Genomic DNA, 24,191 nt, shown 5'->3' with positions numbered 1-24,191 from the left:
TTTGCCTACAGAATAAAGTGCAAGTTCTTGACTGCCATTGAAGGCCCAGCACTGGCCTGTCCATCCTCCCACTCCAGCTTTATTTCCCACTAGAGCCTGGTGCATGGATTATTCATGCATCGATGGAGTCCCTCAGCCTGGCCTTCAGGGATTGGGCCAAAACTGGCTCTCTGACATCCCCAGAGGGGTCCCAGATTATGAGAGGGTGCAGGCCAGGCCAAGGGACCCCACCGGTGTATGATCGGGGCCAGGGAAGGACTCAGGGAGGGCTCCAGGGCATGTCTGGCCCATCTTGCCCAGTCCTAATTGGCCAGACCCCAGCAGAAAGTTAACCTACTGGTTGGAACATCTGCCCCCTGGTGGTCAGTGTGCGTCATAGCAACTGGTCTGTCAAACGGTCAGAGGGATGCTTAGCATATTAGGCATATATATATATATATATATATATATATATATAATATATAAAGATAGTACCTCTTCACACAAGTGCTCCCTGCAAACTCCTCCTTGCTCTCTATCAAGCACCACACATTTCTGATTTCAATGCCTTGGCTGGCTCTCTGCTTAGAATGTCCATCTCTGAAACTCTGCCTGTGAAACCTACCTATTGCTGCCAAGCTCAAGTCCATGTGAAGTACAACCTTCTCCAGCCTGTATGCAGATTCCAGAACTGGCCAGCTAGAGGCAGTCCTATCTTTCTGGGAATGGCAGGGCAATCATAACTTTCTATTTTGTGTTAATACTTTTTGAAAGAAGCTCACTCTCCTCTCTTGCACCACATATGTGGGAGCCAATTTCATGTCTGAGGCCTTGCTGTATATTCTTCCATCACCAATTCCAGGGCCTACCACAGACAAGAACATGTGAAATACCTGGAGAACTGGAAAGTGTGAATAATCTCAACCCTTAAGAGAAAGGTATCCTGGGTGGGTCCTCTGATTAAGAAGTTGTAACCACTTGCTTCTTGGCTGCCTGGGATTCAGTCACTCATTCAGCAAATATAACTAACACTGGTTTTGAACTCAACCCAGGAGAAGACAGGTAAATTAGACAAACCATTATCTTCTGGAGCTCCAATGTCCGTGGAGGAACAGACATGTATATAAGACACTTCAAGTGCAAGGTTAGCTATAGTAAGTACCTCTCTGTAGCAGTCTGGTGCTGGACAGAAAGGCAGGCAGATGGCCAGACAGTTTTCTTTGTCTGGAGGCTCAGGAATATTCTGTGTTTGCCTGTTCTTTGATCTGCAGCATGTCTCCCTAGGGCAAGAGTGGATACATAATTTACAGGGCACAGGGAAAAATAAAAATGCAGGACCACTTGTTCAAAAAATATTAAGAATTTCGAAAGGGCAACAGCAAAGCATTAAACAAAGCATAGGACCCTTCTATGTGCAGAGCCTGTAGAATTGCACAGGTCTCACACCCATGAAACTGGACCTGTCACAGGGCTAGGAAGCATACACACAGGAGGTCTGAATGTTCCCTGCAGTCTTCTCTCTTGCACAGAGTCTGAAGGGAGTCCAGATCACAGTGAACTTAGTGGCACTAGGATGCACAGCTGCACAAAGGACATACCAAATATTTGTTGAGTGCCTACTGTGTACCCAGAACTCATCTAAGTTTCAGATACGTGGTAGAAAAATCAGACAGACAGATTTGTTTTGTTTTGCTTTATTTTGTTTTGTTTTGTTTTGTATTTGTCACTGAGCTTACTCCAGTAGGGGAAATCCAGTGTAAACAAGCTCACAAAGAATTGCCCAAGAAAATTATTAGTGAGCAGTGTTGTGAAGATGACAAGCAGAGTGATGGGCTGGAGGTGGGAGATAGAAAGGGTGTATTAGACTAGGGTAATACAGCAAAGCCTCTCCAATGAGCCACCAGGTTAACTGGGATGCACACAGCCCATTCTAGAGCAACAGGTAAGGATGCTGCTAGTGTTCCGCATCAGCTTGATGCCCAAATCTCTGCAATTCTTTCCCCTCTGAAGTGAATCATGAGGATCTAGGCAAGAAAAATAAATCCAAGGATACTTATGACTCTTGAGATGTCCCCCCTGAATGGGAACATTGACCCCCATCCCCAATGCCAGTGCCCTCTCACTTTTTCTGGCATCACCTAGAGCCAAGTCTCCAGAAAGATTTGACCAGCTGATCTTGCAGAGGGGATTTCCAAGGTCCCTCCACTCCAGGTGGTCCATCTCACACCCAGGCTTCCAGGTTAAACCAGAAGCTAGTTGTGTCAGTGTCTCTGTGGAGTGTTGCAAAAGTCCTCCAGTGAATGCCTGATCCTGGTCTTCTGTTTTAAAGGCCTCTTAGTCCCCCAAAGGCCTAGGAAACTGGTCTGTATAGCTCATACTAGAGCTTGTTAGGGAAATTCCCAAGTCTCCTTCCCCTGTGTCAAGGAAGGTGCTAAATAACCTAGTTGCCCTTCGGATGCCAAGAGATGTGCTCTGAAAGACTGGAAGGTGTGGAGTGAGGGTGTGGGAAATATCAGAAGCGAGGCTACTTTTGAAAACAATGTGGTGCAACAGGTGGTGGTAAGAAGCCAAGGACTGGAGGGCATAGTTCCAGCCTGCAATGCGTCAGTGGGCTGGAGGGGGTCATGGAAGAAGGAGAAGCCCACCCAGCCTACCCATGTTGCCCTTGCCAGGCCCAGTCTGCGGCTGTCTTCGCAGCCGCAGCCTCGGACCGCTGGTTTCTTCTGCCTGGGGCCCCGCGTATTACCAGCTCGCCAGCATCCTCCCTCTTCCGTCCCCGCCCCTGGCTGTCTGGCTGCGCCGCAGTGGTGACGGCAGAGGGGAGCGGGGGCCCTAGGCGACAGGGCTCCCGCCCCCCCTCTCTCCTCCTCCTCCTGCAGCCCTCGCAGACCGCCCCCCTCCACTCCCTGCTGCGGCAGCGAACACGTCGTCGGAGATTTCCAGCGGGGCCCAAGAGGCGGGGCCAAGGCAGGGCGGGGGTGGGGAGTGAAAGTTGGAGCCCAACAAAACCATCCACACTGCGCTTGGTGCGGCAAGACCGTGCGCAGCGACCTCCGCACAGGTGGTCGCTCCGGTCTCTGGCAAGATGTTGACCAAAGTTCTCCTGATCCTCCTGGGCTTGCCCATAATCCTGCCGTCTAGGTGAGTCTCCATCCCGGAATCCAGGAGCCTTTCGCGCCCAGCTCCCTCTCCCTGGGAGCGGCTCTGGGGAGCCGCGCACACCTTGCCCCCAGCGCTTGTGCAGCCACCCTCCACACAGCTTCCTCCAGGACAGGCGCTCTGGACCCCTGAAAGGGCGCTTCTGGGAACGAAGGCAGGATGCCTGTCCCCACTCAGCTGCTGTCGCTGGACTCCCCCTCTCCAAACCAGTGCGGCGGTTAAGAACCAGCACGCCCTCTCTCTCAGAGTCTTCGGTGGGAAGAGGCGAGCGCCCGTGGGGCGACCAGTTAGGGCAGGCTCTCGCTTCTTGGCAATGGAACTGGGATTGTGGGGGGAGGCTTTGGGAAGATAGCACCTAAAAACGCGCGCCGCTGGGGAAGCAAAACTGTGCGGGAAGTGTTTGAGTGTTGGCTAGTCTGCCTTCTGGATCTTTTTTTTTTTCCCCTGAGCTCCCATAGAGTACCAAGCATGGTGCTATAGAACTCTGACTTTACTTGCTTCTGCACTAGCCGTTTAGTCTCAGGGTCCCACCCCAGCTATCCACCCCACCCTTTCTACCGCTAGTCTCCCCTTCTTTCTTATTCCTCTTCCCCCAAAACACACACACACACACACACACACACACACACACACACACACACACACACACCCTGCTGGTCCTTGGGCAGACTGGAGCCAGAGATCAAGGAATGCTATTCTCTGAGGTCTATGGTTTGGGTCCTGGATTTCAGTCTCTCCTCACTTTTCTAAAGGCTGTCAGCAGGTTTCCCTTGAGCAGCCAGTTTCTCTCGCACCTTCTGGCCCTGGGACTTTGCTAGGAATGTTCCCTGAATTGCTGGCTTTTTAGGGTGGAAGATAACTGCTTCATATTTTTGAGAGGGTTTCTTGCTGACTGTGAACTGTCAAGTTTTCCTAAGCTTCCCGATCTGCCTAGCATTCTCGAATTCTTCATGGCACTGGGCTTGTGTCTTGATTGTCTGTGTTGGGGAGATTGAAGATGGCTTCTTTTCTCACCTTAGAATGCTTTAGTTCCTCGAGGGAGGGGCTGGCTGTATGGCTCACTGGTGCCCTCACTTGGGGGTGAGGGCAGCAGAGGCTTGGAAAATATTTCTGAATTCGTGCTAGGAATTTCCAGTTATCCACGTCCATCCAAATGTGAAATAGACTGGTTGGGAGAGCTGATGTGATGACTGGCTAGGGCAAAAGAGGGGTGGGAGCAGGGAAGAAAGAGGGAGGGGGCGTAGAGTGGGAAACAAGCAGGAGGGTGGGCTATTGAGATGGAAACTACCTTTCTATCCTGGGGGAAGGGCTGCAGTAACTGATGTTCAAACCTTGTCAACATGGCAACCCATGACGTCAAGAAAGAGCTGGGGAGGGGGCAGAGGGGTATGCTGGCAAGGGCCACATCAAACCAGGAATACTTGCTCTGGTCCAGGCTAAGCCTCAAATTAATTGTGTGACTTTAGGCACAGCCCTTCCCTCATCTGAGCCTCAGTTTCTCCATCTGTAAGGTGAAAAAAGAGGGCTGATTTTTGAAAAAAAAAACACAAAAAAACACCGGTGGCCCTTCTCCTATTCCCTTTCCTCCTCCCAGCTAGTTGAATGAACATCCTCAGTGGGGGCAGGGGTTGCAGAAATTCAGCTCCATCTTGGACCATCACGTCTAAAAAAAAAAAAAAGGATGTGAAAAGCCCCATGGAATGATTCCACTAGTCCAGTGCATGAGTGTTTTTCAAGTTTTTGTTTTTTCCTTGCCCTGAAAATGGGTTTAATGCCTGAGGAAAGGTATGCCTTGTCAGCAGCTCCTTAACCCCAAGGATCCCAGGATCAGAGTGTTTTTGTTTGTTTGTTTACTGCTAAATATAATTGTAGAATTACAGCAACATCAACAACATCAACTTCCTCAGTTATCATTTTCATTGCAGACTAGTGTATGAGCAGGGGGGTTTTGGTGATCCCTGGCTTTTGCTTATTTGCCTCTTGAACCTCAGATTCTTTGTTTTTGGCTTCAGACATCAGGGAGGGGCTGCTGCAGGTTCTTGGATAGTCTTGGCTGGCAGTGCGAATCCTGATTGTGCTATATTCCTGGCCACGTCACTTATTTTAGGGGGTCTCAAGCCCCTGTTCTCCCTCCTCCCCTCCCAAAGTGATTGGTATTATCTATTTGGTGGACTAAGGGAAAACCTCAGGGAAAGGGGACATCTCTGGATGTGGTATTTAGAAACGGAAACTGTTTTTCCTAAGCCCAGTTCTCCCGTTGCCCACAATGGGAATTAGCCACTTCGTTCATGAGAAATGGTATAGATGTGGCACATCTGTACACCAGTTAAGCCATTTTAAGAGCTTGAAATAGTATAAGAAAATGCATTTTGCTGTTCAAATTGGCAGTCCCTTGGTCTGCAGTAGAGAGGCCATGCCCACATCTTCTGCCCTGTTAACCCCTTATTTTAGGAAACAAGTTTCCTTATGGCTTTTTAAAAAATAAAATAATTTTGAAGGTGTAATATACAAATATAAAAATATAGAAATCTGAGCAAACAGCTCAGTGCATATTCACAAAGTAAACATGCCATTGTAACCCCCACTAAACCAGGGAATAGACTATTCCAGTCACTTTCACCCCCTCCCCCTACAGCCCTCACTACATGCCCCCCCACCAGTCCACTCCTCCCAAATGAAACCACTATCCTGTTTTCTAGTATCACAGATCAGTTTTCCTCATAGCTTATCAAAAAGCTTTTTATTATATATTTTTTCAAAGATATGTAAAAGTAGAGGGAATCTCCTTGTACCCATCATCGGCCTCATTAATTATCAACTCATGGCCACTCTTATTTTCTCTGTACCCAACAAACTCTCCACTTTCAGCTTAAATTATTTTAAAACAAATATTCTAAGTCATTATATCATTTTATATGTAATAATTTTAGTATGTATTTCTAGTCATAAGGCCCTCAAAAACATAATAAAATACCACGATTACATCAAAAATTTTAGAAGAATTTCTTCATGCTGAAGAAACTATGTGTTCAGATAGCCCCTATTTTGTCATAATTTTTGTTTTGTTTTTTAGTTTGCCTTTTAAAATCAGGGTCTGAATAAGGTCCATAAATTAACAATTTTATTAGCATTTTTATTTTTCAAAACTTCTTATTGCATTAGAACGTGTATTCACAAAAGTGCTCAAATCATAAGTGTACAGCCCATGAGTTGTCCAAAAATTGCCATACTGATATCAAGACACCCACATTAGGAACTAGAACATGATCAGGACCTCAGAAGACCCTTGGTAACCCCTTCCTCACTGCCCCTTAGCAAGGTAACACAATCTTGACTAAGTAAATATATTGGCAGGTGGCTTTTAAAATTTTCATTTTAATTTATTCTTCTCCTTAGTTTCTTGGCTATGGTGCATGGCTGTAGCTCTCAGGGTAGATTTCTGCTGGCCATCTATTTCTTGGATGACAGTCTTTGGGTGAAGGACTTCTGCCCTTTCTCAATGCTTAGAGTTTCCCCCAACCCCCAGCCTCCAACTCCAATGCAATGAGTATCACGAAAGCAAAGAAATGCACACTACTCCCACAGTGTTCCAACCCTCTCTGGGAGAGGTTTCTCTGGCTTTTTTGAGCATTCCTCAGCAGTCCTGGCCCTCTGCCTGCCCATTTGCTCCTGGAAGGTGCTGGTCAGGCAAACTGGAGACCAAGCCTAGCAACTGCAGCTGATTGGCTAGAGCTCATACATCAGTGCCTTCACCATTTTACATTGAAAAATTATTTTAAAATATTGAGCTCGGTTTTGATATTGATTTTTTTAAAAAAAATAAAGGATGATCATAAAAAAAGGGATAGCATGGAAAATTTCCAAAGAGCAGCAAGATTTAGAAGAAATAAATAAGTATAATCTGTTATTGGCTCATAATTTACTGTTGCTAGTCACTCTTTAACTATGCCTTAGGTTGCAGATTATTTTGGTTTGCTTCTGTCCAGAGAGGTACCTATTGGGGCACCTACAGATTGAAGGACAGAGCTTCATTTTTTGTTTGTGTATTCTAGGATTGAAGAAACTAATGTTGAATCAGAGATGGGACCATGTGCTCATCATGATGATGTCTATGGCCCCAAGCCCCAGTATCCCAAAAAGAAACTCCCCTCTGAAGAAATAAAGCCCACTGCTATTGATACCCACCGTGACCTTGGAAAATTGCCAGCAGCCACTCAAATACTGGACAGTATCCTGAATAACTCTGATTACAAACTGCGCCCCGGCATTGGTGGTAAGTAATAGAACTTAGTTCTTCCCTTCCAGAGGGGAGTGAGTTTGAAGGCATAAGTATAGAGAATAAGCCTGGGGTGTTGGTGAGGGTGCCAAGCATGTGGGCAGGAACATCTGTTGCTCACCTCTCAGGTAAGAGAGGTCAACTATAGCTCAGCAATGCCATTTATCTTGGTCTAGACTTTTTCCTTCTCTCATCCCGTTTTTCCAGCTATAAAATGAGATGCCTGAACTAGGTGATATGATCTTTGAGGTATGTATAACTCTTAACAGTCTATGAATTGGTTCTTGCCATGAAAGAACAAAAAAAAAGGATTGGATGTTGAAACCATTTAGTTTAACCTTGATTCTTCTCCCTTTTTCTCCCCTCAGACCACACCCTTCCCTGTCACATGCCCCTGTAGGAAACTTACCTCTGCTACTTCTGCTTCCTTTACAGAGAAACCCACTGTGGTCACTGTTGAGCTCTCTGTCAACACCCTTGGTCCTATCTCTATCCCAGACATGGTGAGTACTGAGCTTTGATACAGTATCTCCTAAGTTAAGGAGTTGATCCATGAGGCCTTTCACATACTTCTTTTTTCTGCTCTTTGTGTCTGTAACGCAAGTTTAGGGTGGCAGGGGGTTTGAGGGTAGAGATTTTAACCAACACTGACTTGAAAAGGAATCTGGAAAAGGTAAGTAAGTCCCTCACTGCCTGAAGAGGACCTTCAGAATCCTGACTACATCTTCCACTCTTTCATTCAAAACAAAAATAATAAAGCAACTTTAAATACCACAACGGAATGGCTTTTTTTCTTCTGATAATGATTTTTATGGACTTAAGACTATAGTTAGTAACTCTCGCTCTAAGATTGTTTCTCTAATTTTTCCCTGGTTCCTTCTTTCCTTTTCTACTGCTATCATTCTAGTGTTGGTTCTGTCCCCAGTTAGCCTTCATTATCTCCCACTTGAAGAACACAAAATTCAAGGTTTCTGCCTACCCCAGTTCACATACCAACCTGCCCTCCTGAGTCATGTATCTCCTACAGTTCTGACCCTGCTTAAAGCATGAAGTTTAAACCCATACTCCAGCAGTCAGAGTCCTCCATGGCTGGAGCCAACTCAGGACTCTGGTTTTGTTTCTTTTAGCCCCTCTACTCACAGTAGACTATGTGTGTTCACAAACTATCTTGTGCCTCTGAGTCATTGTTCAAGGTATGCCATTGCTCCAATTTTCTGTTTGGCATGAGCCTTATCTTTCAGGGTCTAGCTCAAATAACATCCTTTCATGGCATTATTCCTGACCTCCACAGCTACTTATTGCTCCCTTTTTATGCATAGCCTTTTCTTTAACACGCAGATCTTTCTTGCTTATATCCCAGTTGTTTACTTGACCTTCCCTACTCATCCTAGCTAATAAAATGGTAATATGCAAATTAACCACCACTCCATCACAAAGATGGCAGTGCCCATAGCCACAGATGGCGGCACCCAGTCCCCTCAGCCTCACTGGAGTCCCCCAGTCCTGGGGGGACTGCCGTTGAGAGCAGGCAGTGTGAGCGGCCTGGTGGAATGCTTGCTTTATCACCATGGTGACACCCCAGCTGCGGAGAGCCTCTGGGGAACGGGGTTGGGGGGGGGCACCCCACAGCCTCCATGGCTGAGCGCAGGCCCAGAGAGGAGAAAACAGGCCCACCTCCCATGGAAGCAGCGAGGCTCCCATGGAAGCAGTGCAGCTCCAGCGGCGCACTGCAGTTCCCACTGGCTCCCACAGAAGCGGTGGGCAGCCTACTGTGTGCAATATTGCCCAATGGGCTACTAGTTATATTATAATTATGTGCTCTATGTCTGCCTTGCTCCCTCAGCTATGTGCTTCTTAATGTCAAGGACTCAGTATATGTTAGCTCAGTGGTCGGCAAATTGCGGCTCGCGAGCCACATGCGGCTCTTTGGCCCCTTGAGTGTGGCTCTTCCACAAAATACCACGTGCGGGTGCGCACGTACAGTGTGATTGAAACTTAGTGGTCCATGCGCAGAAGTCAGATTTTGGCTCTCAAAAGAAATTTCAATCGTTGTACTGTTGATATTTGGCTCTGTTGACTAATAAGTTTGCTGACCACTGTGTTAGCTGAACAAGTGAATTATGAAAGATATTCTGCACAACTCACTTTAATCTACCCAGCCTGATAATGAGAAAGGCTGTGGTAACCAACTCCATTATAGCCATAGCCTTGGCCTGGCTCAGGCAACACACAGTTTTAGTGTGTCTGGTATCCTACAAGCATCATTGAGTGAGCTCAGAGTCTAGGCTTTGAGATGAAATTTGCAAATAGACACTCAGAGGTAAATAAACATTCATGGAAGATCAAGATGTTTATATAAGCTGAGTGGAAGAATGAGATTCCCCCTTAGGATGCTTTGGCTACCAGGTTCTTGAGGCATTGTGTACTTGTGTATTACTATGTAACAAACTACCCCAAAACACAGAATTTTAAAACAACAAATAGTCATTAGCTCACAGATCATGTGGGCTAGGAATCCTGACATGATTTAGCTGAGTCCTCTATTTCAGGGTCTCTTACAAGGTTGTAGTTAAGGTGTCAATTGAGGGAGACATCTCATCTGAAGGCTCAACTGAGGAAAGATCTACTTCTAAGCCTTCACATGTTTGTTGGCAGATTTTATTTCATGCTGGCTATTAGCTGGAAGTCTCCCACAGTCCTTGCCATGTAGGCCTCTACACAGTGTAGCTCCCAACATGCAGCTGATTTCCCTCAGAGTGAGCAAGAACATGAGAAAAAATATTCACAAACATGTAATCTAATTTTGGGAGTGGCATCCCATAGCTTCTGTGGTATTCTGTTCATTAGAAACAAGTCATTAGGTCTAGCCCCAGATCAGTGGAGAGGATTACATGAGGGCATGAACACCAGGAAGTGAAGATTATTGAGGGCCTTCTTAGAGCCTGCTTAATACACATGACCATGATCAAGTAAAGGCCTGTAACAATTAAAATGGTATGCTGGGGAATAACAAGGAAGAAGAGAAGCATGAGAGCAGACATATCTTTTTGAGTTTCTGTAGAGAGTTTAAAGTATTTTCTCTTCCCTTCATGTCAGGTTTACTTTTTGCTATTATCAATGTGCTTACCATTAACTGAGTGATTTTAGCAATTAATTTGATTTAAATTGTTGATATACTAAGAAACACTGGGTTCTGAGCAAGACCCAGAGGTTGAGGTCTTGTGGTCCCACTATCATGACCACTATTGACTCTTAATAGAAAATGGATCTTTCAGGTTATTAGTGTGGGGATGGAGAAAGTGGCCTGAAGAATAGTGGACAATTTGTGGCCACAACCTCTTTGCTATCTGTGTAAGATACAATTTTGGGAAGACAATTTCTATCATCTATAAGATACCTTGTGGCAGCAAAACAGTAGCCCTACTCATAGTAGCTGAATTCTCCATCTCTGCTTGCTCTGCCCCTATTAATGTTGGTAGCATTGGCCTTACCTGAGGTGCCAGGAAGCACTGATACCTGACAATCCTAAGTGATGCAGTCTAATAACTCAGTAGTCATCGAATCTGACATCCAACACAGAACTGGTCCAAAGAGGAGTCAACTTGATTTTCTTTGGCCAGTAAGGTGGTGCTTTAGTCAAGTTACTTTAGAAGATTCTAAGCACTTCTGTGGTATTAAAGTTCCTGAGAAGTTTGTCCTTTTACATAGTTCCACATTGTTCTTTAAGCTGTGGGAGTTACCAGTTCTTGTACAGCCTACTTTTCCCTGGTGACACTATAGAGTCCTACGGTTGCTGTGGCTTTCACAGCACTTGGATCCTCGTGACATATTCTATGGCAGGCAAAGCTGCCACTGTAATCCCCACTTTATGTTTAAGGCAACTAAGTATCTTAGCAAGGTTGTGAGTCCCCACAGTGGAAGTTGTTGTTTGAGTGTTTTTTGAGTTCCAACACCCTTCAGTCAGATGTTATGTGGAGGACAGAAATTGTCCCCAGAGAGAGAAATCTGAGCCCACAGCATATGGATTTAAATAAAATATTTCTACTAGCCTCCTGCCTTGAGCTTAGAAGACAGTGACCAGTCTGGGAATGACTTCCAATCACAGCACCAAAAGTTGCTAAGGCTGCTTCTTGCTGTGGTAATTATCATAAGCAATTCTAATTAAGCAAACTCCATGACACTGAATTTCTAGAGTTTCAGCTGAGCTAAGAGATATACAGCCTAAGCTCCCTTGTCAAAGTGATGGAAAATGGAACTGTTAGCTATTAGTTGATGTGTAGTGAACTTACATTTGGTAGCTTGTTAAATATAAACTAAATGCTCATTTGAAACACCATAACATTGAGCAAGAGCACTGTATGGATTGTGGAGGGAAATGCTCCTCCTCATTACCAAGCACTTCATATGGCCTGAGAACGAAGGAGGCTGTGCAAATCAAGTTGGAGCTGCCAGCCACTTGGGACTGAAGAAACTCTGAAAGCCACTTGTGAGGGCTGGATGGAGGAGCCTGCCGGGTCAGGGCTGAGGGCACCCACGTGAATGGTATCCAGGCTCTGTCATCTTTTTTTCTGTCTGCTTCTCTGGACTACTGCATGGAATATTCTCAGTCTGGGAGGCTGGATCCCAGCAGTTCTCACCACCTTTTGGGGTAGGCAGCAAAGGCAAGCAGAGATTATCTTGACCTTCCCCACTGCAGGCTCTACTGGTGTCCAGGGTTATGAGTGGCTGGTTGGTGTTCATTGTTTGATGCAGGATAACTCAGGGTAAAGACCTATGTATTCTGCAGAGGGAAATTGGATCTCAGTACCCAACGAGATTGTTGATGCAAGTGAAATAAACACTGGAGAGGGAAATCAGTGAAGCTTGTCCCAGGACAAGGCTATGGTAATGGTACTCTGAGCATCAGCTCTAATGTGCTGTTGTTAACTATTTGTGTGACTTTGGACAGGCTCCTTCCTTTCTGAGCCTCAGTTTCCATACCTGTAAAGTAAAGGCAGTTGAGCTAGCCCTCAAGGTTCTGCCTTGGCTTAGTTCTGGTACTTATTATTTAAGCTGCTTGCAGTTCTATTACAATTTGCTTTTTCTCCCTTCAGTACCAGTGGTACAAATTTCCGTTTGCTCATGCTTCTTCATGCACACCCATTCAGAGGTTAGGTGCTCATGTTTAAGAAGAAAAACAAAACAAAACAAAATTATTCAAAAAACATTCAATTAAGTAGACATTTCTCTTGTGACTCAAAGAACTTCATTTTTAATGTAATTCTGGAGGATGAAGGATTTAGGTTAATTAAAATTTGTGTCCCCCAAATAAAAGCCGAAAGACAAAACTTTGCTGTATATAATGTTTGTGAATGTTTGAAATGATTTTGAGCTGAGATCTTTGGTTTGCTATGAAACAATGGGGGCTGAGAGAGTGTTGACCTGGCTGGAGTAGCACAACAGTCTTATAAGGGAGTGGTGATGTGATGAGTCCAGCCCATGAAATTAAGCCACTGTTGCCTGTCTGTTTCTAGATGAAATGTATCTTCCCAGACTGTTATCCATTTGGGAATATTTCTTTCCTTTTGGAATACCTGGAAATAGAAAACTCCTACAGCCAAACTCATGCTGTTTTCCTCTAATGCCAGTGGTGGGGAACATCCTGCCCATAGGCCATAAAAGGCCCGAGAAATCATTTGTTCTGGCCCTGCCAAGGCATTAGGGGTGAGTTAATAAAATAATGCTTGACCAAATATAGCAGACTAATTTTTAAGTTGATAATTTTGTATGACCCGTCAATGATGTTATAAATATCCAAATGGCCTTTGGCAGAAAAAAAGGTTCCCCATCCCTGCTCTATGCAAACCTAAGTGGGTTTCTATCTGCTTAATAAGCTTGTCACAGGATGCCATGGGCTTTATTTTATCTTTTCCACCAGGAGTACTCCATTGACATCACCTTATACCAGACCTGGTATGATGAACGCCTCCGTTACAATGGCAGCTTTGAGAGCTTTGTTCTGAATGGCAACATGGTGAGCCAGTTATGGATCCCAGACACCTTTTTTATGAATTCTAAGAAGATCCGTGTATATTCGATCACTATGCACAGCCAGGTGGTCCGCATCCACAAGGATGGCAAAGTGTTGTACACAGATAGGTATGTCAAACCTCTGGAATCTCATCCCTTGGGACTCTTCCTCCCCTTCTGAGACTTTTTTGCCAAAGAAACATAGACTGAGGTTTTATCCTCGATGATACTTCTAAGGGCCTTTCCAAACTTTCTGAGACCACGAGCTCAACCCCCTCATGTATAGACACAGACACTAAGGCTTCAAAATAGAAAGATGGTACTTAAGGCCACACCAAGTGTCTGGAAGAGCTGGAACTGGTACACATTTACTAGGCTCCAAGTCCAGAGCTCTCCTACTAGAATGTATCAGTATGACTGCATTGCCTGGACAATTCCATCCAGAGAGGGCACTGGATGTAAAGACACATTCATAGTGGTGGAATTGTCTAGGTGGAGCAGTAACACAGTGGTCAGAAAGATAGTAAAGACCAGGTTAGGTACCTGAATGCCTGGCAGGGGAATGTTGGTGTAGGGGGTGGAGCAGTGATAGAGAATGGGAAAGTGTTGGCAGTTTCTGGAAGCTGGGATGAGCAAGAAACAAAAGCCCATCTACCTCAGTACTTAGTTTTCTGATGATGGAGACCAGAGTAGCCAGATACTTTCAAGCTGTTCTTCCTGTCTTTTTGTCTTTCCTTTGAGCTTTTTGACTCAAATCCCACTGTTGCCATTCATTGGTGGTGGTCCTTGGGCCCAAGCTGAGTGTATATGTAAGTATTCAGAGCCAGCCTAATGAGGCTTCTTTCTCCCTTCCAGGATGACCATTGATGCTGGATGTTCATTCCACATGCTCAAATTTCCAATGGATTCTCACTCTTGCCCTCTGTCTTTTTCTAGCTGTGAGTACCTTCTTAGGTTTCTGGGGCCCCAGAGTCATACTGGGATCCTCCTTTTTCTCATCTTTGCCCTTTATATTTCTCCTAAGTTGGTGCCAGGATTGCCCAGGACCACCCAATCCATGCTCATCTCCTTTCCTGCTGACAATACTGTGTTGCTCAACCTGTGCCTCATGTTGGGTTCCTTTCTCTCCCTTTCACTCCATCTCAAGTCTGTTATCCACCACTGAAGTGTATCTCATGTATGTCTGTTCCTTTCCATCTCCACTGTCACTGACTTGGATAGGTCTTTGTCATCTTCCACTTGGACTTTTGCAACATCTTCACTTTGAAGCTGAAGATGTCCAAAACTAAATATATAGCCTACTCCCAACCTCTACCCCCAAAACAAATGTGCTTCTTCTGTGTTCTCACCTATCTCATTGAAAGGCATCATCACCAACTAAGTTGTTCAAGCCAAGAACTTTGATGCTTCTTTCTCCTTCACCTGCTACATCTAATCAATTGCATCGTGTTGATATTCTCTTCCAAATCACTATTGATCCTGCCTGTCCCTCTACATTTTCACTGCCACAGCTTTGAATCCTGCCTTCATTCATTTTATTATGCCTGGATTACTGCACTGGCCTCCCATAACTGGTATCCCTGTCAACAAGCTATCTTCATATTATGACCAGAGTGACCTAGCTAAAGAATCATTTAGAACAGGTCATTTCTTAGTTTCAAATCCTTCCTTATCTCTCATGTACCAATTCCAAATCATTATAATGTTCCTTAAGGCCCATCACAAATTGGCCCCTGATACCTACCCCTGTATACTTCATTTAACATCTGTTAGCTATCTATCCTGAACTTTTAGCATTTCCTAATACATCAGATAATTTGTCTCTCTGTGCATAGAACACCCTCCTCACCCTTTCAGCCTCATACATATAAAGAAAATTGACTCAACTTTAAAGACTTATTGGGAATGTTACCTACTCTAAGAAGTCTTTTCTGGATATATCCCCAAATGATCTTTCCTCCTCTGTCTCCCTACTGTCCAAAGGCAGAGGTTTCTCAGAACAATTTTAAGAATTACAGATGTATACTCACTGTCCGACTCACTCAATACGATGCGAATGCTTGAGGGGCAGGGTTCCTGCCTTATTCATCTATGCATTTCCAGAACAAAGCCTGGTACTGAGGAATGCTCAGTAAATGCACTTATTGAATGGACTTCAACAATGAGGTAAGAGAGGCAAGGTGCCACACTGGTGAGGCCAGAGTCAAGACTCCAAAGCATTGTTCAGACTCCATGCTGATGGAGACCTCGACAAGGCTTCCCAGTCTCACATGACCCTCCTTCCCACATTGCTTTACAGTTTCCTATCCTGAGAATGAGATAATGTACAAGTGGAAAGATTTCAAGCTTGAAATCAATGAAAATAATTCCTGGAAGCTCTTACAGTTTGATTTTACAGGAGTGAGCAATGAAACCAAAATTATCTCAACCGTGGCCGGTAAGTGCTCCCATTGGAACCAGGGCTAAGCAGAGTCCCAGGAGGGTGGTAGGGATGAGTGGAGGTAGCCATCCTACATATAAATGCTATGTAATCATACCATGGAAATATTGTAGAACATGGCTCCTGTCTTGTTAATGCTAAGCACTTACAACTGTTTGCAGAGGAAACTGAGACTTTGTAACTACATCTCAGTCTCATCTGCAAAGAAGTAAGTGCTTTGCCAAGCCCCGCACAGGGTAAGTAGGTAAAGTTATATTGTCAGAATTTGCAACTAGCTTTGTCATGCAGATCCTTCAGTTTCAAGTCTTTGTTACAACTGTCCTACTTGAATGACTATGGGGAATATAGCTCATGTGAGTTCTCCATACCCAGAACCAATCCAAGCCAGCTGAGTGAGAATCAAAGACTTTCCTAATAGGAGATAGAAGCTAGAGTTCTAATGTCAACCAGGTGAGGTCTGGGGTAGTATGGAGGAAGTTTCAGCAGCTACAATGGCTCCTGCATCAACATTTATTTTAAAGGAGTAGCTCTGACAAGCACAGATTCCTGTCAAAGACTTCATGGTAAATTCAACATGGGTATGTGGTAACCACTGGTTTTCTGATCTTGTTCCTAAAAAGGACCAGATGGGAGGGTCCTGGGTCTCATACTTCAGCTTCCAACGAGGTGTGAGCATCTTTGCTTGTGTTCCTAGGTGATCTGAATAAGGAGCCAAGGGACCTCCTCAGGGTTGCTCCCAGAGCAGCCCTGGAAATCCTCTTCACACATACTGACCAAGTCAGGGCAGTGGAGGCACTGCCCTCATCGTCTCCAGAATGCGGATGAAGCCATTCACCAAACCAACCATTTGCCATGGAGGCATCTTGCTTTGTGTCCATGAGGCTAGGCAGGAAATCTGCTTTTGCTTTACTTGTTGAGTCACTGGGTGAGGGATAGCTCATGCTCATCTGGCTAGAGCTTTGCTTGCACAATACTAGGTAGGGGGAGAGGTCTGCCTTATAAATGCTTTCCTTTTTCTTGGGAATTCTGGGTAAGCAGTTTTACTACTTTTCACTTGGAATCCTTGATCTTCTGTCAGCTAACCATGGGCTTGCCTCTTGCCTTTCTGCATCTCAGTTTCCCCAAACAGGTAGGACCCATCATCAAAAGTGGCAGAGGAGACAAGGCCCAGGGGCTTTCAAGTCACTAGTGGTTCCGTTTAGTAGATAGTTGTGCATTGTTTCAAAATGGTACCCTAGTGACTACAAAGCCCCAGAGCCAGCATCATCACTAAAGCAATGGCAATAGGTAAGCACCAGCCTTCCCTGGGAGAGATATGGGTTCTTAGGGAGAAAAAAAAAGAGGGCTTATTTTTCTTCTGCTAGAGACTAGTTGATCTGGAATCATGGTTTCTCCAGATCACAGTTATCTTTGGGACTGATCCCAAACTCTTCCACTTCCAGTCGCCTCAAGGGCAGTCTCTCCATAAGTAGTAAACTTAAGTACTAAGCTCCTAAAGATTCAGAAAGCAGTGGTAGCTTGCTACTCTGGCTACCTTTGGTGTAGAGCCAGAAGGTTCTCAGAGACCCCAGCCTTGACTCCAGTGAGTAAGCCAGCCTTCACTAGTTACTGTTGAGACTCTGATGGAATTTTACCTATGATTAGGGCTTTGCTTTCTTTTCTTTTTTTAAATTTGTCTTTATTGTTGATAGTATTACAGATGTCTCCTTTGTTTTTGTTTTTTCCCCATTGAGTTCCTCCACCAGGCACCCACCCCTCCTAGGCCTTCACCACACTATTGTCTGTGTCCGTGGGCTAGGTATATATTCATATAAGTTTCCCAGTTAATCTCCCCCTACCCACCTACCCACCCCTGTCCTAGGACCTCACTTTCTTGAAAGAGTTTCTTCCTTCTCTAGACAATCCTGTCCATCAAAAAACTCTGTTCATCTGAAATTAGAGTCTCTGGAACTTCCACCCATTGGATCTAGTTCTTTCCCCCTAAAATTATTGAGCTTACAGTAAGTCCAGTCACTTTCCCACAAGATCAAGATTAAAGGGCCAATATTATGGTTGCAGCCCTGGGTCATATTCTTGTATGGGCTGTAGAACACTAGTTCCTTTTTCTTCCCTTGTTACTAAAAGTTTTGGGTCCACTCATCCTTCTAGTCCCAGTCCTCTGGACACCATCTTTTTAATTGTGCTCCCCTGACAGTGCAGTGACCAACTGGGGGTCTGACCAAAGCAGATAAGAGCAGAAAACATCTTCTACCTTTTTTTTTTTTTTTGGCTCCTTGGCCCCAGGTATTTCCATCCCATTTTCCCCTTACTCATGCTCCCTCATTCCTCAGAAATAACAAAGTGATGTGTGTTCGTATCTTTCTATCAGGCTTCAAAGATAAATTTCTGTTGACAAGTGGAGGTTTGTCTTTGGCTGGAATAAATAAAATAAAAAGAGCAAAAGCCAATAAGATAATAAGTCTTCTTGCAATAAGAATATATACACTCAGCAAACTTTTGTGTGAGTGGTTGGAGCTAAATAGGGTTGTGCTAAATTTTAGTCAAGACCCCAGGACAACAGAACTAGGAACTTGATAAATACATTCTGGCCAGAGACAAGTGTGAGTGGTCCCTGCAACAACCCTGGAGTTCTATCCCCAAAGCTACTATTCCGGACACAAGTATTCCACTAACCCCAGGACATGTCCTTGCCTTTTTTCAGAATATTCTGTGAAATCTTGTCCATTGTCAGTGCTGCCAAGGTGAGTAGGAAAGGCTGTTGTTCTCACTCAGCTCCAACACACTCAGACTGGACAGGTGATCTACTTTTCAAAATTGGAGGACACATGACCAAGTTAGTGCTCTGGTCTGCTGCACGAGGCATTGTGAGGCAGCAGCAAGACTTGCTGAGTGTGTGCTAGGTTGCAGACTGTGCCAGGCTTAGATGATGGGCAGGATCCAGGCCACAGGGGTACTCTGAAAGGGTTTGAAAGGGGTTTCAAGGCCAAGGAATTCTATAGTATCACTGAGGTGGGGGTTTGGAGCTTAGCTTCACTAAGGAGCCAACAATTGAGCTATTATACATCCAATGTGATGTTGACAAAGAAAAGGGATGTTTTGGGTTCAGAAAAGCCCCCAAATTTCTGGAGTCATGGTGGGCATGCAGTGTTTGAGATGAATGTATCATAGTAGAGGGCAGCATGAAAGGTACAATAGAAGATACCAATTGGAGAAGTAGGTTGTCATTAGGTCCTATTGAAGTCATCAACCATCTAGGGAGAGAGCCAACATCAAGGACATGATGCCCAACTAAATGTCAAGACCTCAGCAGCCTGTGGGTGTATACTCTACATACTTGACATCTAGAGGACTAAATAAAATTTTTGCTTTCAGCTAATTCTTCTGTTTTTCCAAAACACTCAATTTGGGTTATGGTACTAGATTAAGAACAGGGAGTCCAGGGTTCGAATATTGGTATAAATATACAAGCTATTGCAGGGAATCTGAGAATAGATAGGATTAGCTTAGGGTATGGTGATGTGTGCATATGCGTGTAAGATGTCAGTTAGAGTCAGTCCGTGGTAAGACTTAGGTGTCAGGTACATAGTGTAAACTTGATTCTGTAGCTCTTCTGGAGCAGGGAACCACCAGAGGTTTGGGATTATGCTAGTGATTTCTTTTGGCCATCGATGGAACAGTGCTAAGGTATTTCTCCAGCATATGAATGTACGGGAAGGAGGCCTAATGGATTCTGTGCTTCCCCCACCACCTCACAGACCACCCATGGCTCTTTTGCTGAGAATGAATATAGTAAGGGCCAGTAGTGCATGTGTAAAGCTGTGATTCTGCAGAGTAGATGTGGCAACTCAGTGGATGTAAAGGCCTCAGACAGACATCTGGACATTAGCTGTGTGGTCCTAATATCTAGAGAGCTAGCTGATTTTTCACTTTCATCTGACTCTTCTGCCATCCTGGAAAGGCAGATGTAGGGTGTGGAACAGTGAACTGAGAGAGAAGCAATTAAGGTTCTTCTCCTGGCTTAGCTCTTAACTGACCATGGCTCTTGCAGGGTGTCTCTTTTCTGGGCTTCTGATTCTCTGTAGGTGGCACTGGAATAATATGCCTCTATCCTAGGACTGTGGTGGGGATCCCATGGGCTGAACAATGGGACCTTTAATATGATTGTCCTGCCTGGGGAAGACCCTTATGTCATTGCTGTAATGAAGTGGTATTTTTTATGTTTTCCAGGTGATTTCATGGTCATCACGCTTTTCTTCAATGTAAGCAGGCGATTTGGCTTCACTGCTGTTCAAAACTATGTCCCTTCTTCTATGACCACGGTCATGTCTTGGATTTCCTTTTGGATCAAGAAAGAATCTGCTCCAGCCAGGACCTCTTTAGGTAAGTGGGTAAGGTGGGCATCCACCTGGGCACAGAATTGCCTTCTCAGAGATCCTTTCAGCAGTGTGATATATGGATATGTAGCTAAGCCTACCTCCACTCCTGTGCTTTAACAGGTATCACCTCTGTACTGACCATAACCACATTGGGTTCCTGTACCCGGAAGAATTTCCCACGTGAATCCTATATGACAGCCTTGGATGTCTACATTGCTATTTGCTTCCTCTTTTGCTTTTGTGCTCTGGTGGAGTTTGCTGTGCTTAACTTCCTGATCCACAACCACACGAGACCCCGTGCTTCTCCGAGACTTCGCTATGTATGAGCTGGGTATGGGAGTGGTAGCATGGTTTGGGAGTATTGAAGCATGCAAGTAAGGGCACTAGAATTCATGGCACATGAGTAGCCAGCTCACTGAGTAGTGGGGGGTAACCTGAAGTGTTATGGGGAGTTGAATAAACTTTCTAATGTGATGGTGGGAATTTGGGGAGGGGGCAAAAAAAGTGTGCCCAGGACAGAATCTCTAGAAACCCCTGAAGCTTGGTTCATCTTTTCTTTACTATTTCCCCTTCCTTGGTCATTTCAGCCTCCTACCCGTGCCCGTGACCTTACCCCACCCCGTACCCATGCCAAACAACAGCAGCAGGAAGATATTTTTGTGTATGACTTCGAGGAATCTGGTGAGGAGAGTGATGAAGAGGATGGCCCATCTTGCCCAGCTCAGCAGTCCCTCAACCCAAGTCTCACCCAGCGCCGTCGCAGCTGCTGCAGGATCTGCAAGTACTTGTGCGTGGTCCGCAGTTGTGATGGCAGTTTTTGGCAGCAGGGCCGGCTCTTCATCCACATTTACCGCCTGGATAACTACTCACGAGTTATTTTCCCAGTGACCTTCATCTTTTTCAATGTGCTCTACTGGGTTATTTGCTTTAACCTGTAGATACCAGCTGGTACCCTATGGGGCAACCTCCCAAGTTCCCCAGGAGGTCCCTGACCCCTTGCCAAGGGAGTTGGGGGAAAGCAGCAGCAGGAGCAATTAGAATGTGTCTTTCCTCCCCCCACCCCTGGCCCATTCACTGAATCTCCATGGCAGCCCGTTTAGAGTAAAATGGCTCATCTCTCTATTCCTTAAGGGGCATTGTTGTTGATGTTCAGGCTTAAAAATTATAGGCTGTCAGTGACCAGCTCCTTAAGGCTATGCCCATGTATGAGCAGATTAGCTATCTCCCAACAGTGTTGACAAACACTGCTTTTTTCAAGAATCCTAATACTGCCTTTGTGGTGCTCCAGGCCCAGATCTGGCCTCAACCTCAAAGTGCACAGACCACCTGCTTGCCTGTTTTTGACACTTCCTTAAGATGCTGGGCAGCAGTGTAATAAGGTGTGTGTATATCTCCTATCCTTAGGTGAGATTATTATATTATTGGTTCTATTTCCCTGCCCACCCTTTCCCTGCAGATAGACAGAAACTGACTTTATCCCTTTAAAAGGAGAGCCAACACTTGAACTTCTTTGGGACAGTATCCTCCCTCTGCTGCTGTGATGCCTCCCTCTCCCTCCCCAACCCCTGCCTCTGTCATTCATCTGCACTACCAATTCAATGCCTTTCATACAGTGGGTTTATATTTTTGTGTGATAATAGTAATAACCCCCTGCTTTATATGCCTCCTTCTCCCTCCTCCTTGACCCCTGTGACTCTTAATGTAACTACCCCAGTGACTTTCCCAGCCCCGACCCAGGTGCTAGGCCATGGTGACTTCCCAGGGCCAAGAAATGAAGGGAACTCTGCTTTGCAGTGGGCGTTGCTTGCATTGATCGGTGCCCTCTAAGGCACAGCATAGAAGTTCTGCCACTTCCTTGGCCCCTGGATCCATGAGCCAGTCCACTCTTATCCCTGGGGCACTCTCACAATCACAATCAATCAATTGAATTCCCTTAAATTTATACAGCACTTTATCTTTTGCAAAAACACTTTTGAAAAATTATTCTATTATAGCCTTATTATAGCCCTGTGAAAGATTCGGGGCAGGATTCTTATCCCCATTTTGCAGATGAGAACCCTGAGGCACAGATTTCTATGGGACTGTGGATCTCACTGGAAACTACCCAGGAGCCCACTGTCAGTTTCTAGACTACATGACAGGGCTAGGCATCTGTGTTCACCATGATTCAATTCTATAGCCTCTGCTGGCACCCCAGTGGCAGGGCCCAGAGTAGCAGCCTCTCTTCAGCTTTGGTCTGCTCAATTCCTGGGCCTCAGGTGCTCAGACTGCCCCCAAGATCCAACCTCTCCTGGCTCTGACAACCCAGTGAGGTCAAATTTGGACATGCCCCAATGCTTGTATATGCTGAATGAAATCTGTGTCTGTATTTTATTGGGGGGGGATAGGGAAGGGGTTCCATCTGCTTTTTGTCACCATCACCTGAAAAGGGGAAATATATCAATAAATATATCAGCAAAGCATACAACGTGTGACTGGTTTCTCAAGCACTCAAGTTTGTTCTCAGCTCAGGTTTTAAATCTTAGAGTAATGATCCAACCTTTTGACTGTTTCACTCTCCCATCCATGATCTACAGACCTACAAAGCATGCATATGAACCTGCTCTCAGTGCAAGAGTGAGAGAGACTAAATAGATGGCCCCTTTTATTGATCTCCTTACTTACTTCTATACCTCTGCATAGAAGCCTTATACCTCTCCATGTCCATTTTGTTTCGCCCATCATTCTAGCCTCACCTAGAATTTTTCCACAATCAAACTCAGAACATTTTCCCCACCATGTGAAGAGGGAGATGCCGAGGCACAGAGAGGAGTGTCTATAGTCATACAACCAGTGAGTAATGGAGAGGGACGAGACCCCAGAAATCCCAATACCCTGTCTTGGCTGTGAGTAAGCCTGGAGATTTTGGTTGATACATACTTCAAATGAAATGTCTCTAAAGGTATGTTAGGAAGTGTTAGTCCTAGTATCCTGTGACACATCCAGCTCTAAGGAAACTCAGAAACAATAATGAGAAATGAAGAGACAAATGGCACCTAAACACCCAATATTTTTGCCATAAAGTTTGTGAAATAATGCTGAAACACCTTCCCTATAAGAATTCCACATGTCCTACTGTGGATGTCCTAACCCATGGCAACTTATAAGTAACAATTTAGAAGAAGGTAAATAGCTCTTCATTTTTACTTACATTACAATGAAGCTGGGGGAAAACAAAAGTTAGCTTGGCTCTTGAGCAATGAAGACATGCAAATCTGTGAGCACTCATATTTAAATGCATTTTGAAACAGAGAATTAATACAAATGGGATACCTTAGTCACACCGCAATAAAGCTAAGAACAAAGAAAATTCCCACCATTTGTAGAATTTTAAAAAGCTCATGCAAACAGTTATTTAAAAATGAAGAAATGGAGAAAGATAAAGATCACATGATCTCACTCACTTGTGGAATATAATGAACAACAAACGGATGAACAAAAACAGATCCAGAGACAGAGAAGCATCAATCAGACCGTCAAACCTCAGAGGGAAGGCAGGGGAGGTGGGATTAAGGGGGAGAGATCAACCAATGAACACAGACACGGGGGGGGGGGTGAGGGCATGAGCGAGGAGGTAGGGGGCCAATGGGGGGATAAGGACACATATGTAATACCTTAATCAATAAAGAAAAAAAGTTATCAAGAAAAAACATTATTAACCAATGTCACCCCAATAAATTCAATAGAATTTTTTTAATGAAGATATTAACAAATAAGTCCAGAGACATGGAAGCATGGAACAGAGGACAGATCACAGAGGAAAGGGGGTGGCTGGGAGAGATTAACCAAATAACTTGTATGCATAGCCCATGGATACAGACAATAGGGTGGTGAAGGCCTGGGGTGGGGCATGACCCCAGTGGATGGGGACAATGAAGGAAAAGATGGGGGACATCTGTATTATTCTCAACAA

General features: G+C 44.9%; 1 protein-coding gene across 1 annotated transcript; it reads left to right on the top strand.

Annotated features, from left to right (window-relative positions):
- The first annotated feature begins 2,988 nt into the window (after positions 1-2,988).
- On the top strand, positions 2,989-22,701 carry GABRE (gamma-aminobutyric acid type A receptor subunit epsilon). Its single transcript, XM_080652768.1, has 9 exons — positions 2,989-3,120; positions 7,191-7,411; positions 7,850-7,917; positions 13,332-13,552; positions 14,279-14,361; positions 15,723-15,860; positions 20,091-20,243; positions 20,360-20,559; positions 20,827-22,701. Exons 1-9 carry the CDS (start codon positions 3,065-3,067, stop codon positions 21,175-21,177), a joined length of 1,491 nt encoding a protein of 496 aa, XP_080508894.1. The 5' UTR covers positions 2,989-3,064; the 3' UTR covers positions 21,178-22,701.
- The last annotated feature ends 1,490 nt before the right edge of the window (positions 22,702-24,191 follow it).

This window comes from Plecotus auritus (assembly GCF_963455305.1).
Source record: "Plecotus auritus genome assembly, chromosome: X".
In the NCBI taxonomy this organism is placed as follows: Eukaryota; Metazoa; Chordata; class Mammalia; order Chiroptera; family Vespertilionidae; genus Plecotus; species Plecotus auritus.
The sequence above is the reverse complement of the archived record's forward strand: the minus strand, read 5'-3'. Positions and strand labels throughout refer to the sequence as shown.

Bases quoted from the DNA above. Each gene is read 5' to 3' on its own strand.
- GABRE (XM_080652768.1), top strand. From the start codon at position 3,065: ATGTTGACCAAAGTTCTCCTGATCCTCCTGGGCTTGCCCATAATCCTG. The intron at 7,412-7,849 runs GTAAGTAATAGA...CTTCCTTTACAG, and splicing joins ACTGCGCCCCGGCATTGGTG to AGAAACCCACTGTGGTCACT. The intron at 20,244-20,359 runs GTAAGTGGGTAA...GTGCTTTAACAG, and splicing joins TCCAGCCAGGACCTCTTTAG to GTATCACCTCTGTACTGACC.